General features: G+C 38.6%; 1 protein-coding gene across 15 annotated transcripts in view; it reads left to right on the top strand.

Annotated features, from left to right (window-relative positions):
* The window catches only part of MBNL3 (muscleblind like splicing regulator 3), a 152,168-nt gene that overhangs the window by 125,793 nt on the left and 9,244 nt on the right, over positions 1-17,131 (top strand). The window contains exons 7-8 of one of the 15 annotated variants that reach the window (XM_070503084.1): positions 8,238-8,309; positions 13,447-15,888. The exons of 12 other annotated variants lie outside the window; for them this stretch is intronic. In XM_070503084.1, the coding sequence (XP_070359185.1) occupies positions 8,238-8,308 (71 nt within the window). In that variant the 3' untranslated portion in view covers position 8,309; positions 13,447-15,888. Of the gene's footprint in view, positions 1-8,237; positions 8,310-13,446; positions 15,889-17,131 lie in introns of those variants that run through there. 2 more of the 15 variants (XM_070503085.1, XM_070503090.1) reach the window with 2 other exon arrangements.

Raw genomic sequence — 17,131 nt, 5'->3', positions numbered from 1 at the left:
GACATGTGTTAGGTCAAATAGTTGAAAGATCCATGAATGGGTTGGCTTCAGGCACAGCTGCATGCTGGTGCTCAAACTGTGAGGTTAGGAATCTGCCACTCTCCTTTTCTCAGCTCTGATTTCCTGTGTGTTTATCATTGAAAGGTCCTTATTGGCATCTGACTAGATTAGCAATACAGAAGAAGAGAGTGCACCGTTCCCAATGGTTCCAGCATAATTCCAAGGGCTGATTTGTTGGTCTAATTTTGGGCATATGATTGTACCAGCTTAGATCACCTGCTCATTCCTAAAGGTAGGGATAGAACATTCTAATTGGCCAGGTTAGAATTTATGCACCTATTCTTTGAACCAGAGAATGAGATATCTTTGCTCAAACTTTATGGATTGAAAGAGAGAGAGAGAGAGCTGGTCTCAAAGGAAAACCAAAGTACTGTTCCCAGAACAATTGGGAATGTATGTTGGACAGACAAAAACAACACACGAATTTGATAGCCTACCCAGTTTACAAAAGGTCTTCAACTAATATAATGCCACTATACCATATAAAAATAAAAATGTACTCATGCCTTCTATTACAGACACAATCCAAATTTTTGTATCCCAAGTGCACCCAACGTTAAATTCAAGAACTTTCAGGGATTCACAGTCATCTTGGACAGGTATTGATGCAGCCCCCCTGGTCTCACATCTATGTGGATGATACATTTGACCCCATCCAAAATACCCAATGTCCAATACTGGAGGGAAAACAGGATGAACTAAATAAAACCTCCCATTTGGAAATGGAAAAACTGGATACAATGCACAAAGATTACCAATCAATATCATAACAATTCATGTATCACATACATGAATAGCAAGAACTCCCTGACCTAGCAACAGTAAGTTCTTGGTCAGCCAAGCTGGATGTCTCATCTTCTGAGAGCATCTCCCTTGTCCATTTTCTTACTTGGCTGCTCTTTAAAGGGTCATCAAAGAATCCTACCCTTCTGGGGACTGCATCATCTCAGCAACCCACTTGCTGTAGATGTGAGTTCAGTGACTTGGGGATTGCCTTAGGGGTCGAAAAACCATAGGCGTTTGATTTTTTGGCCAGGCTTGGCTTTTCTCTGGCAATGTGTTTCCTTAAAATTCAGTAGATACATCACTTAGCATTAAATTTAGTTTCCTATAAGATAAAACCCCCAAATAATAGTGACCTATCTAAGATTGAAGTTTAGCTCTTTCTTTCATAAAAGAAATCTAAAGGTAAATTGTCCAGAGCTGGTATGAAGTACAATACTTCCTTTTATCTCTCTCCTCCACCATCCCCAGTGTATGGTCTTCATCCTCATGGCCCAAGATGGCTGATAGAACTCCATCTGTCATATCCACATTCCAGGTACTAGGATGGGGAAAGGTGAAGAAGGGCATATCTTCTCCCTTCTAAGGAGACTTCTCAGAAGGTCCGCAAAACACTATTGCCTATGTCTCATTGACCAATCTTAAAGGCATGGTCATGCCTAACGGTAAGGGAGATTGGGAAATGTAGTCTAGTCTTTTATTCCAAATGGCAATATGCCCAGATAAAAGTTGGGAATCTGTTACTAAAGAAGGAGAAAATAGATGTTGAGGTAGGCAACTAGAATTCTACATTCTACTACAACAGATTCAATTTAAATTCTATTTTATGAAGTGGTAGTCAAAGGAAGAGAATGTTGACAACTCGTGTCCTCGAATCTTCACACTAGCTTAGAGATTTCTGTCTTTTGGCAACAGGTCTTAGGACTCTGCCTAGGCCCCCTAGTCCCTCAATTAAATGATCTCTATCTTGGCTTTTGCATTGGGGTCATTACAAAGTCATCTCCAGGTAGGGGAGGCACAGATAATCTTCCTTTTTCTTTAAGATGCATATGAGTTATTGGCTCTCCTTTTGATAGAAGTAGGTGGTTGGGGGATACATGGGGATCTGGATTTTCCCAGGCCTTATTCTTATGTTTTATTGTTTCCTTTTTTATCTACTCATCTCTACACTCTACCCATTCTCCGAGCCCTAAAATAACCCTGGTTACTGAGACATCACTCATAATAAGATCATTGTCAGTGGGTTTTCCCCCTTGGTCTGGCAGAGAACTTTTAACAGAACCTACTTAAGAAAGGCCTAGACCACCAATTATATCTTCTGCTATGGTTGCCAATTCTTTGCCACTGATTGCACCAGCTTCAGTTTTGAGATACCAAATTATGGGACAATCGGTCAATTTAGACTACAATCCATAGGTAGAAAGCACTTATCTTAGAAATGCTGTATTTCTTTCTATATCTACTTGCAGACTTCCTAGGTTTTAGTTCAAATTAATTCCTCTGTTGTAGAACTTTGGGGAAAGCAACAGAAAGTAAGTAGTAAATGCCAACATCCTGATTTCTTCCCTGTAATTTCTCTTAACACTACAGCCATTTCTCTTTGCATGTCTGCTTTATTTTTCTTTGTTCAGAACAAATTTCTTTGTTTCTCTGAACTTTCTGTTGGTCCTCACAATGCTTAGGTTAACATATCCTCAGTTTAATCAAAAGCACAAGGACTCACCAGAATTCCTGAGTCCCAAATTCAAATTCCATAGGGAGAGAATCAAACTGAATCAGTTAGATCAGTTGTCCATCCATCCTCAAAGGACTGTGTACCATGAATATGGCAGACAGAACTCTCCCCTGCTGTTTTGGAGTATTATTCTCAAGGCAGAGATTTGGTTGTCTGGACAGACAACTGAAAAGGTGTCTGCTACAGACATAATCGTAAATAACTATGATACAAGATAAATCCCACAAGAAAGATACAAATTAGATGGCATAGCGGTATAAAATAAGAAGAGATTTCTTACAGTGAAAAAGCTTCATGGAAGTGATGTCACAGGCAACTACAAGCCAGGGAATGCTAAGAATTACCAGCAAACACCAGAAGCTAGAGGAGGTAAAGAAGAATTCTCCTCTACAGGTTTCAGAGGGAGCCTGACCCTGATGGCACCTTGATTTTAGACGTCCAGCTTCCAGAATTGTGAGAGAATAAATTTCTGTTGTTTTAAGCTATCCAGTTTGTGGTATTTGTTACAGCAGCCCTAGGAAAATAATATGCACTCTAAAGTGACAGCTACCCTGTGCCCCAAAGCCTTACCTTATCTCTGAAGGACATCTTAATTAACGGCTTCATCATTACAAACAGTGACTTCAAATGGGGAAATCCTCACTGTTAATCCCCCCACCCCTCCAGCCTCTCATTCCCTCCAAGGATCTTTTTCTTGTAACTCATTTCTTAGTGCAAAATTATATATAATTTAGTCTTTCTACTATTAAAGAAAAGACCCTATTAAAAAACCAAATTACTTTTGGTAGTGATGATTTATTGTGTAACTTGTTATGGATGCTACTCCACAAACTTGGGTATGCAAGAACTATCATTTCTTTATTTTCTTTAAATCAAATTTATTTCAACTCCACATCTCTGTGCTGCCAGACTGGCAAAAAATTAAATTCCAATCACTTTCTGGAGCTCTCTACCCTCCTTAGGATCACACAAACATGCAGGAGGTTTGCGTGCCAAGTATCAGATAGGGAGAGTATCTCCAATCCTCAGGCCATCATGCTTTCCAGTCCAAGCCTGCATGGTACTGTAAAAGCAAGCAGTCACCCTTCTCCCATGCCTAGAATCTAGCTAGCCTTTTAAGGTTGACCACAAATCCTTTACTCCCAGAGCTTCTGCCAGGAAGCGGCCGGAGATCCTTACTACTCCCAAACTGACAGCTGTCAGTCCTTTCCAAAGCTTGGAGAAGTCTCACTCCTTCTTCTGCCCACTCCAAAGTGAACTACTTCCTTCCTTCCTCTCCTCTGAGAACAATCCTTACAATATTCTCAGGATTCCAGGTAAACAAAAGCTAGGGAGACAGACTTTGGGGCCTGCAACACAACCCACTCACTCCCCAGGAAAGAAAGCACAAAGGGCTTGGATTCCTTTTTGGAACAGGAAAGGGAAAATAGAGGGAGAATAAACACGGTATCTCAACAAATTACTCTGAATCACTGAAGTACCAGGATAAAATAATATTAAGAGCTTATATTTTTTTTGAACACTTACTGTGTGCCAGCCATTGTTCTAAGTGGTTGACATGTGTTAACTCATTTCAGCCTCAATTCAATCTGGTAGATACTGTTATCTCCAGATGTTGAAACTAAGGTGGAGAGTTGATGTCGCTGGCGTAAGTTCACATAGCTACTAAGTGGCAGGGCTAGAATTTAAATATAGGCAATTTGGCTCCAGAGACTGCACCCAACCTTTATGCTCTACTGCCTCTCAGTGGAACATATCATCTTCTTATTCACATAGGTATTTTAGGTCCTGGTAATTCCTAGACTTGGATGATTACCAGGTTTAATTCAGAACCTCGGAGACACCTCCTTCTTCGATACCTCCTCTACATCTGTAGGCCCTCTAAGAGCTGAATTTCTCAAGCCACCAAAAGGACAGATAGCCTTCTTTTTGTCCATTCTACAGATGTTAGCCCTTGGCACCAGTACCTTTAATATGAAGCACTATTATAAGGCAGTGTTTCAAGCCAAATAGTGTTAGATAATAGTTGGCCTTGATCATGTGCAGATCTCTGCTTCAATCTATCATGGCTAGAGTTAACTATATTCCAAAGGTTAATTGCTCTCAGTACACATAGGCTAGGCTCTAGCAACTTTATGCAGACAGAAACCTGGGGCTGATTTCTTCGGAAAGGGGCTGAGAGAGTAGTGGTCAGTAAGATCGTCAAATACCACAGCCCAGAGTCATGCTAAATAATGAAGACTTAATAGCTTTGGCTAGAGCTAAGCAAGTGTCCTAGTGTCATAGGTCAGGCTACGTAGTAGGTCAGGCCCTCCTTTCCACATGCCTTGGACTGGAAAGCTGCTGTCTTTTTCAGGAAGAACTTCCAGCTTAATAATATGCTGTAGTGGTGAACAAATACCTTCTTCTCACTCTTCCTCCTTCAAATGGTGACTATAGCCTCACGTCAGAGTTTCTTATAATCAATAAATCAATAATAAAAACACTAAAGATGAATGTAAAAGATATCTCTGAAATATACTGGTACCAGCTGGAAGGATTCTAGGTTAGGAAGTTGGAGCTTTTATGAATTTTGTTTTTGTTTTTTATTTTTTGTTGTTGCTGCTGTTGTGAGGAAGATTGTCACTGAGCCAAAATCTGTTGCAATCTTCCTCTGTTTTATGTGGGATGCTGCCACAGCGTGGCTTGATGAGCAGTACTAGGTCCACGCCTGGGATCCAAACCAGTGAACCCTGGGCTGCTGAAGTGGAGCTGGCCCCAAAGTCAGAGCTTTTGCCTGAAGATATGAAGACATGATGAGACATGATCAACACATTCATAGTTTTTCCAGTGCATGAGTGCGATCCACCCAAATGGGTCCCTCAGAGCTGTTAGTTGCAAGACTTGAGTAATTACGCAAGAAATGTAAGATAAGATTTTATGTTTTTTACATATATAAAATATCTTTTATTCTGCTTTCTTATTATTGCCCAATGATAATCATGACATGTTAGATCAGGAATCAGAATCAAAGATAGGACAAGGTCAGAAAAGCCAGGTACAATCAATTTTAAACTCATGAAATGAAGCCTAAGGAAAAAAGTTCATTAGATAAATAAGCCAGGCAAGAAAAGTAATCGTAAGTGGTTAGTCCATGATCAAATCCCTTTGCTGTTCTTTAAGATAGGAATTATAGAGACTTAAGAATATATATATTTAGTGATATTTTTCATCTTCCTGCTTAGAATCTTTGTTAAGATCAAGTTATAAAGCTCATAAGATCAGTAGAGGATTTTTCAAGACATGCATCAGTGAAACTCCTCCTACATGTGATTTTGTCTAAATCCTCTATATCCTTTTATGTGAATAAACTTAAATGGTTGTCAAGGTGAGTCAGTCTGCAAATGCCTGGGCTGGACAATCAGCCCTGCCTCTTTCTACTTTTCATATTTATCATGCTAACTCTTCCTTTGATGCTTTCATCCCTGCTAGCCTCTCCCCCAACTCTTTTCTTCCCTCTCTGTAAAAATCTGAATCATGTATTTCCTTCAATACTTAGTTCATTGCCCAATGATAATCATGACATTTTAGATCTGGAAGTACCTTAGAGCTCTCCAAAGCCCACTCATTTTATAAATGGGAAACTGAATTCCAGAGAAGGGAAGTGACCTACCTGCTGGTCCTGAAACCAAGGTCACTTAATTCCCAACTTGGTGAACTTTTTACCCCTGTACACCAACTGAGGAGGTATTAGTCATATTCCTTTGCCCATCTACATTTAGAAACATTTGAAAAATAGATATGGATACAGAGGCATAAATATCAGCTTTATTCTTGATAAAGCTTGATTGGAGAATGTGGCCTGGATCTGTGGCTACAAATGAGCTTCCAATATCTGCCACTTGGCCTCTCCCCCACACCAAACTGGACTGACTTGCCAAGAAAAAGAGCAAAGAAGCCTATACCCCGAGCATTTGCCACATGGCAACATTGTAGGGGAAAGCAGGCAGGTCTGAGCCACACATTCTCAACCATTTTTCCCAATTTTACCAAACATATAAGTCACTCCTCCTCTTGGATAGAAACAGTGAGAGAGAGGTAGGAAAAAAGAGCATAAGCTCTATCCAATATTTATGAGGGGGTGAAAGTCCCTCTTTTATAGACCAAAGGTGGGAGAAAGACACAAGGAAGAAAATGGTTCCCTCTAACAATCTTCTATTCCCAAAGAGTTTGTAAGTGACTCAAATCTGGGGCTACGTTTTGTCGATGGATGCTGTATATGAACAACTGCTGTTAATAATTGTCCAACATCTTATTCTCCTTCTTTAAGTAACAAAATTCTTATTTTCCTTTAGGAAACCACAAGTCCTCCTTACTCATTCAATGAAGTTATTGTAGAGCTCATATGCCTACCTCATCCCCAACCCAGTTCCACGGGTGGATATATGACCCAGGCCAGACCAAACAGGCACAGTATTAGATTTAGAGATGGTCAGGTGACACAAACTGAACCAATATGAGTTAAAACTGAGACTTTGCTTGAATTATTAGGAAAGAAATGCTGCTCTCTTTCTGCTGGGCTTGTTAAACCTGGAGAATGTAAGCCTGGAGTTGCTGATAGCCATCTTGGTCATCCTGTGGGAAGAGTTGGCCTAATAATGATGGAAACATAAGGAAAAGCAGAGCTGAGACATAGGCAATGAAGAAAGGGGGAAACATGGGGAAAATCCTGATGATATCGCTGAGCCCAGATACCCAGGCTTTTCTTAAACCAGACTGACTCTCAGATTTTTTAACCATGCGAGCAAATGAAACCCTTTCTCCACATAGTTTTTTAGCCATCTGGAGTAGAGTTTCTATCATAACCAAAAGTCTACTGATGAAAACACCTTCTCTTTTGACAAGCCTAGAACCATTCCTCTCACTTTTGTGGTTTTCTGATCCACACTGTCCTTGCCTGTCTCAAAATCCACTAACTTAGCATTAGGATGACACAAATTAGTCCTTTGTTTTTACTCTCTTGCTTTCTGATTATTTTCAATGCATGCTTTGCCCTCTTCTCAGTTAGTTTCTAAATACTTGGATACCAGAAATCATGCTTTACTATCATTTTTTCTTTTCCTTTTTCCCTTCTTTTCCAGACTTGTTGAGACATATTTGACATACAACATTATGTAAGTTTAAGGTGTACAACTTCATAATTTGATATACACATATGTTGCAATTGAACACCACAATGAGATTAGTTAGCACAATCATCTCTGTTTCTATGAATTCAGTTTTTTTTTAGATTCCACATATGAGTAAGACCATATAGTATTTGTCTAGACAAAATGAAAAGGCAACTTATGGAATGGGAAAAATATTTGCAAATCATATATCTGATGAGGGGTTAATAGCCAAAATATATGAAGAATTCATACAGCTCAATAGCAAAAAAATGACGCGATTACTCTTCCTTAATCCTCACGTTGCTAGTAACTCAACAGATTGACTGAGTCAGCCTACTAAGAGCCTTGTATGGGCCTGACTACACAACAGGAATCTGAAAAATTAACTTTAGTCAGCATAACATACACTTATCTACTAGATCTTAATAATTATGATAAAATATTTGTTTTATTTGCTCATTTTATTGTAAACACACTTGTTAATCATGTTTTATTTTATTTTTCTGTAGATTCAACATTTAATGAGTTCAAAGAAATCTTGAGAGGAAAACAGGCTAATTTTTATCTTGGTACCCACTGAAGTAAGTTAAAGTAGCACTAAGAGACATGCAGGATACAGCAAAAGGTCCAACATATATGTCACTGGAGTCCCAGAAGGAGAGAGAAGGAAGAAGGGGACAGATGCAATATTTGAAAAAGATAATGACTGAGAATATGCTAAATGTGATGAAAGACATTAACTCAGAGATTCCAGAGGTTCAGTGAACATCAAGCAGAATAAATGAGAAAAAAAACAGACTTATGTACAGTGTAGTCAAGCTGCTCAAACCAAAGTTAAAGTGAAAATCTTCAAAGTGTCTAGAGGAAAAACCCACATTATCCTTAGGAGAATAGTTTAAGAAAATAGCTGATTTAGTAACAAAAACTATGGAGAGCAAAGGACAATGAAATAACATTTTTTTTTTAGGACAATTAGCCCTGAGCTAACATCTGCTGCCAATCCTCCTCTTTTTTTGTTGAGGAAGACTGGCCCTGAGCCAACATCATGCCCATCTTTCTCTACTTTATATGTGGGACCCCTACCACAGCATGGCTTGCCAAGCAGTGCCATGTCCACACCCGGGATCTGAACTGGCAAACCCTGGGCTGCCGAAGTGGAACATGCACACTTAACTGCTGCGCCGCTGGGTCGAGCCCTGAAATAACATTTTTAAAGTATCAAAAAGAACAAAACAAAGACAAAAATATGGCCAACCTAGAATTCTATAATCCAAGCAGAGCCAATCAGAGTCCTTTCTCGAGATTTTCTATGAGTATTTTGAGGGAGGAAAGGTCTATCTACCTGTTTAATGTTCATTGCAGCATTATTCACAATAACCAGGAGGTAGAACCAACCCAAGTGCCCAACAACTGATGAATGGATAAAGAAGATGTGATACATATATATATATATATATATATATATATATATATATATAATGGAATACTACTCCGCCATAAAAAACCCAAATCATCCCATTTGCAATAATATGGATTGTCCTTGAGGGTATTATGTTAAGCAAAATAAGCCAGACAGAGAAAGACAAACACTATGATTTCACTCATATGTGGTTACCAGAGGGGAAGGGGGTGGGAAGGTGGGTGAAAGGGGTAAAGGGGCACATACATATGGTAACAGATAAAAATTAGACTATTGGTGGTGAGCACAATGCAGTCCATACAGAAACTGATAGATAATGACAGGCACCTGAAATTTCACAGTTATAGACCATTATGACCTAAATAAAATAATTTTTAAAAAACCAGCTTGAGCAACAAAGAGATTTATTGGCTCACATAACAGGAAAGTCCAAGGGCAGATCTGGAAGAGCTAGATCCAGGGGTCAATAATGCCATCTGGGTTCTCTGTTCATTTCTTAGCTCTGTGCCTCTCTACATGACACTTATTTTTTGGTTGGGCTCTCTCTATTTGGCACGGTTGCTGACAGTTCTCAGGCTATATTTTTACAACTCAGAATTAAACAGGTAGATAGACCTTTAGTCCAAAATACTCAGAAAATCTCGAGAAAGGATTCTGATTGGCTCTGCTTGGATCATGAGCTGCTCTCTGTACAAATCACCGTATCTAGGGGAATTCAGTACAAAGATAAGCTTAGTCTTGGTACCATACCCATCTCTGTGTCCACGAGAGAAATGTATCATTTGTGAAAACAATCCATATAAGGTAGTGAAGGGGGAATAGTTCCTACAATAAAGTGCTTTTGGGCAATCAAAGAGGTATCATGTTCACTACAGACCTTGACCCTTACATGTGTTGTTTTTTTACTTAAAAAATTAATACAGTTTCACCGTTAAAAAGTAAAAATTTACAGAAATGGAGTGTAGCATTTTGGTGAAAGCATGTGTTTTTAAATCAGACAGATGTGGGCTTGAAATATGATTCAAACACATCTTAATCCTGTGATCCTGGGTAAGATATTTAACCTTTCTTAGCCTCAGTTTCCTCATCTGTAAATTGGGGAAAATAATAATACCGACTTCATGGGTTATTTATGAGAATTAAATGCGGTAATGTATGGAAGTGCTAAGAACAAATGAAAGCATAGACTAAGCCCCTAATTAATGTTAGTTAAAATCACTCATAATATAGAATGTCCAAGGCATCACTATTCCCATCTTCTGATCTCAACTTCAGCCTACCAAAAGGTCAACAGTCTGGAGTATATTTCTCCACATTTTATCCTATATTTAAGTTGACACATGCTTCTTTTGTTCATGGAGTTATCCCAGGATAATATCATATATGCTGTCTTGAAACTTGATTTTTTCTTATCTGCAACTCTCCCCTCCTTCGTATAGCAATAGAGAACACGTCCCTTCTCCTATGTGAGGAATCCCTATTTCTGTCTTTGAATTCTTCCCTTTCCTGCCTTCTAGGGAAGCTTATACTATCACCAACTCCTGTAAAGTCAACTTCTTTCTTGCACCATGATCTTCCTCACCAATATTTGTGCTTTATCAAGTTCCTCTCTAATTTAAAAATCCTGCCCTAGACACTACACCGCTTTCCAGATACCTCCTTGTCTCTCTCCTCCCATTCATTGATACACTTTTCTAAATTTTTTTCCATATTTATTCTGTTCATTTCCTCATTCTTCAACCCACTCCAATCCGTCCTCCACCAGTCCAAAAAAACAGCCCTTATGAAAATCATCACTGGTCTCCATGTCACCAACTTAAATGAACGCTCTACCCTCCTCCTCCTATTTGATCTCTCAGCAGCATTTGACCCTATTAATCTTTTCTCCTTTTTGAAAAACACTTCTTCGGCTTCCATAATACCACATACTACTGGTTTTCCTTCTATCACCCTGGTCCATGCTTCACAGTCTCCTTTGCAGGTCCGTGCTCTTCTTCCTAGGCATTCAATGTTGGAGTTCCTTAAGGTTCTGTCCTAGTATTTCTCCCCTTATACTTTCCATGTTCATTCTCTAAGTGATCTAATCCACATCCACAGTTTCAATTACATCTAAGTGCCAATGACTCACAAATTAAATCTCTAGTCTAGATCTTGCTTGTAAGATCCACTCAATATATCGAAATTGATATCCTGAAAACCCTATAACAACACGTCCACAAATCAAATCCTCCTTCAGTGTCCACTATCAATGAATAGTGCGCCATACACCCAGTTCCAAGAGCCAAAACACTAAATGTCACCTTTGACTCTTCTCTGTCCTTGATCCCTCTATATTCAATATATTGTAAATTTCAGTTAATTTTACCACCTAAATATTACTAAAATCCATCAAATTCTCTCCACGTCTTCTGCCACCAGCCTATCTTACCTGAAGTACTGCAAAAACCTTCTGGGTAAACTTTCTGAATCTTGTCTGGTTCCCCTGTAATATATACACTGAACTGTAGCCACAGCCCTCTTTTCAAAAAGCACATCTGATCATATCATCCATTTCTAAAAAAAAAAAGATACTTCAGTGACTTTACATTGCTCCTAAGATAAACGACAAAGTCAGTAATGTGGTTGCAAGGCTTCTTATGGTTTGTCTTCTGCCACACTCTCCAGGCTCATCTCTTGTCATTGCTCACCTTATTCTCAGTCTAGCCACACTGAGGGGCTCCCTCTTCCAGTAGGGCTTGTGATGATCCCTAATGTTCTTCCCTGCTGCTGTTTTATCTATTTAACTCCTCATTTTTCAGACCGCGGAGTAAGTGCCAACCATCTGCCCCACTCTACTACTTCCCAGTCTGTATAAGATTATTTTGTTTTATGCTCTTATGGAACCTTTATTACATTTTCATTTGGATTGATTCTGCATTGAGGATTCTGTAACTTAGTCTTTAGTTGTAAATGATTTTAATTTTTTTCTCTATTTTTTATATGAGTTGAATCAACTCGTATTTCATATCTTACTGGGTTTTTTTTTTTTTTGTCCATCTATGCTCTTTGTTTTCATATGTCTGATTCAAGGTAGTTTTCCATATATCGAAAAGCTCTTTTGAGGATGTATATAATTCAGTTTGGAGTATTGTTTTCAATTTTATTTAACTTCATGACTTTTTTGGAGATAATTTTCACCACCAGAAAGCCTTTGATTTATGTTTTCTATTTTTTCCAGTAGTTTTGTATGGATGTGGTCTGCTTTTATTTATTTCTGCTAATTTCACAGACAGGATTCCTAGTTAGAGAATGCTCTTCTGTCCATTCTGCCCTCTTCTGTGAAGTTTCTTTTATGGATGGTGCTGTTGACGCAAGAGAGAGAGAGAGAGGAGGGTTGATGCGTCTTGTTTTCCTTTCTTTTCCGCAGCATCCTTAATTTTCCCTTCTTATTTCCCTCTTTCCCTACACAGCCGCATCTCTAAAGGGTACCGACACCTCTCTACATATCTGATTCTCCCACCGAAGTGTGTGAGGCTGCCCCTGCTGGTCTCACACTCTTTCGGGCCTCATCTTGCAGTCAGTGCTGTGAACTGCCAAGTCCCAACCTGTGTTCATGATTTTGTCATTTAATGCTGTGTTTACATTCTGGGGTGATTTTATCTATGCCTCATCTAAGTCCTCTGGTCAAATCAACTCTTTTTCAAGGAGCTTCTTAAACCTCCTCTCCCCCATTTTCAGCACTCACAGGCTTGCAGCAGGAAGTGGGCAGCTAGAGCCCTGTTGGAATTGATTATTTTCTCTCCTTAAGGGTAATTTTAAGTTTGCAGTGTTCTCTGTCTCCTAAAAATGCTGAAGGCAGAGGTCATGTAGGCTTTTCTGTGTCCTCCATGTTGATTATATGGGTTTTTGAGTGGAGGATGTGGAAGAGATTCGAAATCAGGTAGCCATCACTGTTCGCTAATTCCACTTCCCTTGCTTTAAAAAATAATTTGATATCATACCTATGTTTTCCTAAAAGTTATTTTTCTTAGTTTTGTTTATATTGAGCTTTATAAAGATGCAGTCATACAATATATATATTCTTCTTGGAATTTCATTTTTACTCATCATTCATAATATTCATCCATGTTGTTGTATAGATGTAGTTCACTCATTCTTACTTCTGTATAGCATTCTAATATGAGACTATTTATTATTCATATTTATATTATTCACACTACTATTGATGGGCACATGAGTTACAATTTTCTTATTTTTATTACTACAATCAGTGCTACTGTAAACATTTTTGTATATCTCTCTCTTTTTCTTTTTTTGAGGAAGATTAGCCCTGAGCTAACATCCGCTGCCAATCCTCCTCTTTTTGCTGAGGAAGACTGGCCCTGAGCTAAGATCCGTGCTCATCTTCCTCTACTTTATATGTGGGATGCCTGCCACAGCATGGCTTGCCAAGCGGTACATAGGTCTGCACCTGGGATCCGAACCAGAGAACCCTGGGCTGCCGAAGTGGAATGTGAGAACTTAACCACTGCGCCACCGGGCCGACCCCTGTATATATCTCTTGAGGCACATGTACAAGAGTTTCTCTCGGGCTGCACTGTTCAGTATGGTAGGCACTAGCTATGTTTCTCTACTGAGCATTTCAAATGGGCAGGTAAGAAGTGAAATATGCTGTAAGGATAAAATGCACACAGGATTTCAAAGAGTTGACTGTGTAAAAAAAGAGATGTAAAATATCTCACAGATAATTTTTATATTGATTACATGTTGAAATGATGCTGCACTGGATATATTGATTAAACTAAATGTGTTAAATTAATATCACCTGTTTCTTATGACTTTTTAATGTATCTCCAAGAATATTAAAAATTACGTATTTGGCCTGCATTTGTGGATCATATTCGATTTCTAGTGGAATGTGCTGCTCCAGGATAAAAACTTAGGGATAGAAATTCTGGGTAGAAGAATATGTGAATCTTTACCTTTATTGATAAAGCCAAATTATTTCTCAATGAGATTGTACCAATTTGTACCATCAGCAGTACTGTACAAGCTTTACCATTGTTCCACATCCTCTCCAATACTTAGATTGTCAGGCAATTGAATCAATGCCCATCAAATAGTTGTAAAATGATAACTTACTGAGGTCTTGATTTTCATTTTTCAGATTACTAATGAGATTGAGCACATTTTCATATTTTTAAATTGCTATTCGTGTTTCTGCTAATATGAAATGCCTATTTTGTCTTTCTCCTCTCTCTCTCCCCCTGCTTTTTTCTACTGGATTTTTAAAATGTTTTTCTTAACGATTTGTAGAAATGCTTTCTATATTTAAGATACGAAAACTTTGTCTGTTATGTTGCAAGTATTCTTTATTTATGGTGTGTCTTTTCCCCCCTTTTTTTTTGAGGAAGATTAACCCTGAGCTAACATCTGCTGCCAGTCCTCCACTTTTTTGCTGAGGAAGACTGGCCCTGACCTAACATCATGCCCATCTTCCTCTACTTTATATGTGGGACGCCTATCACAGCATGGCTTGACAAGCGGTACCATGTCCGCACCAGGGATCCGAACTGACAAACCCCAGGCCCCCCAAGCAGAACGTGCGCACTTAACCGCTGCGCCACTGGGCTGGCCCCTTTTCACCTTCTTGACGGTTTGTTTTTATAAATAAAAAAATCTTAATTTTAATGTAGTTCAATTTGTCAAACTTCTTTTTATGATTAGTGCCTTTTTTTGGTCTTGAATCTAAGCTAGCCTGAGGTAATAAAGATATTCTTTTTTTTTTTTAAAAGATTTTATTTTTTCCTTTTTCTCCCCAAAGCCCCCCGGTACATAGTTGTGTATTCTCCGTTGTGGGTTCCTCTAGTTGTGGCATGTGGGACGCTGCCTCAGCGTGGTCTGACGAGCAGTGCCATGTCCGCGCCCAGGATTCGAACCGACGAAACACTGGGCCGCCTGCAGCGGAGCGCGCGAACTTAACCACTCGGCCACGGGGCCAGCCCCAATAAAGATATTCTTTTATAGTTTCTTCTAAAAGTGTTAGAACATGAACATGAAATTCATAGGCATGTAATATATCTCCATTTAGTTAAGTCTCCTTTAACACCTTTAAATACAGGTTCAGAAATTTCTCCATGGATGTCTTGCACATCTTTTATTATATTTATTCTTAGGTGCCTTCATAGTTTTCTAGCTTTTATAAAAGGTTTCTTTTTAAAAAAAATTATCCTGTTTGTTGCTAGAATATATAAATGCAATGGAATTTATATACTGATCATATTGTGAGCCAAGTTGCTAAACCCTATTATTATTTGTAATAATTTGCACGTAGATTCTTCTTGGTTTTCTTTATAAAAAATCATATGAGCGGCAAATAAACACAGTTTTGTTTCATCCTTTTCAATTTGAATTATTTCACATTTCAGTCCTTAATCCACATGGAGTTTATTTGGCTGTAGGGTATGAAGTGATGGTTTTATTTCATTTTTTATATGGATAACCAACTGCACCAGTTCCATTTATTGAACAACTAAATCTTCCTTACAAAAGGATTTCAGTGCCTCTGTCATATATCAAGATCCTATATATACATGTTTCTGGGTTCTACTATTTTTCATTGATTATATTATTTTCCTTCTCTGAAGAACTTTTAACATTTCTTGCAAGGCAGGTCTACTGGCAGCAAATTCCCTCAATTTTTCTTTGTCTGAGGAAGTATTTATTTCTCCTTCACTTTTAAAGTCTAATTTCACAGGGTATGGAATTCTAGGTCAATGGTTTGTTTTGTTTTTTTTAACTCAACACTTTAAATATTTCATTCCACTCTCTTCTTGTTTGCATAGTTTCTGAGGAGAAGTCACATATAATTTTTATCTTTGCTCTTCTATAAGTAAGGTGCTTTTTTGTTTCCCCTCTGGCTTCTTTCATGATTTTTTTCTTTATCTTTGATTTTCTGTAGGTTGAAAATGATATTCCTGGGTATCTTTTTTTGGCCTTTATCCTGCTTAGCGTCCTCTAAGCTTCCTTGATCTGTAGTTTGGTGTCTGACATTAATCTGGAGACATTTTTAGTTATCATTATTTCAGATATTTCCTTTAGTTCTTTCTCTCTTTCTTCTCCTTCTAGTATTCCCATTACACATATGTTACAGCTTTTCTAGTTGCTCCATAGTCCTTGGATATTCTGTTCTGTTTTTCTCAGTCTTTGTTCTCTTTGATTTTTAGTTTTGGAAGTTTCTTCTGAGATACCCTCAAGCTCAGAGATTCTTTCCTCAGCCATGTCCAGTCTACTAATAAGCCCATCAAAAGCATTCTTGATTTCTATTAACATTTTTTTTATCTCTAGCATTTCTTTTTGGTTCGTTTTTAGGATTTCCATCTCTTTTTTTACGTTGCCCATCTGTTCTGCATGCTGCCTACTTTATCTATTAGAGCCCTTAGCATATTAATCATAGTTGCTTTAAATTCCTCATCTGGAAATACCAACATCCCTGCCGTGTCTGATTCTGATGCTTGCTCTGTCTCTTCAAATTGTGCATTTCGCTCTTCAGCATGCCTTATAGTTTTTACTTTGATATTCAGACATAATGTATCAGGTAAAAAGAACTGTGGTAAGTAGGCTTTTGGTAACGTTGTGGTGATGTGTGAGGAGAGGGAAGTGTTCTATAGTCCCATGATTCATTCTCAGTGTTTTAGGGAGCCCATCTCACAGGACCGTGACCCTCACAAGTGCTTCCCAGTACCTGCCAATCTCCCTGCTTGGGTGGGACAGGTTGGCTGGAGGGGGCAGTAGTTGGATATGTGCATTCCTCCACATCAATTAGGCTGTGAAAATACCCCAGCAGGTTAGGCTTTTGTTAACCAGTTTTCCCTGAGGGCAGGCCTTGTTAAGAAAAACTGAATGGCATATATCGAAATGGTTTCTTTTCCTTTCCCCCTGCCAGAAGCACGAGGGAGTTTTTCTCCAATACTTACTTCGAGAACCTGGTTGAGCTCCTGAATG

Source organism: Equus asinus, chromosome X (genome assembly GCF_041296235.1).
Source record: "Equus asinus isolate D_3611 breed Donkey chromosome X, EquAss-T2T_v2, whole genome shotgun sequence".
Taxonomy (NCBI): domain Eukaryota; kingdom Metazoa; phylum Chordata; class Mammalia; order Perissodactyla; family Equidae; genus Equus; species Equus asinus.
Note: the sequence above shows the minus strand (reverse complement) of the source record. Positions and strands in the feature narration are given on the sequence as shown.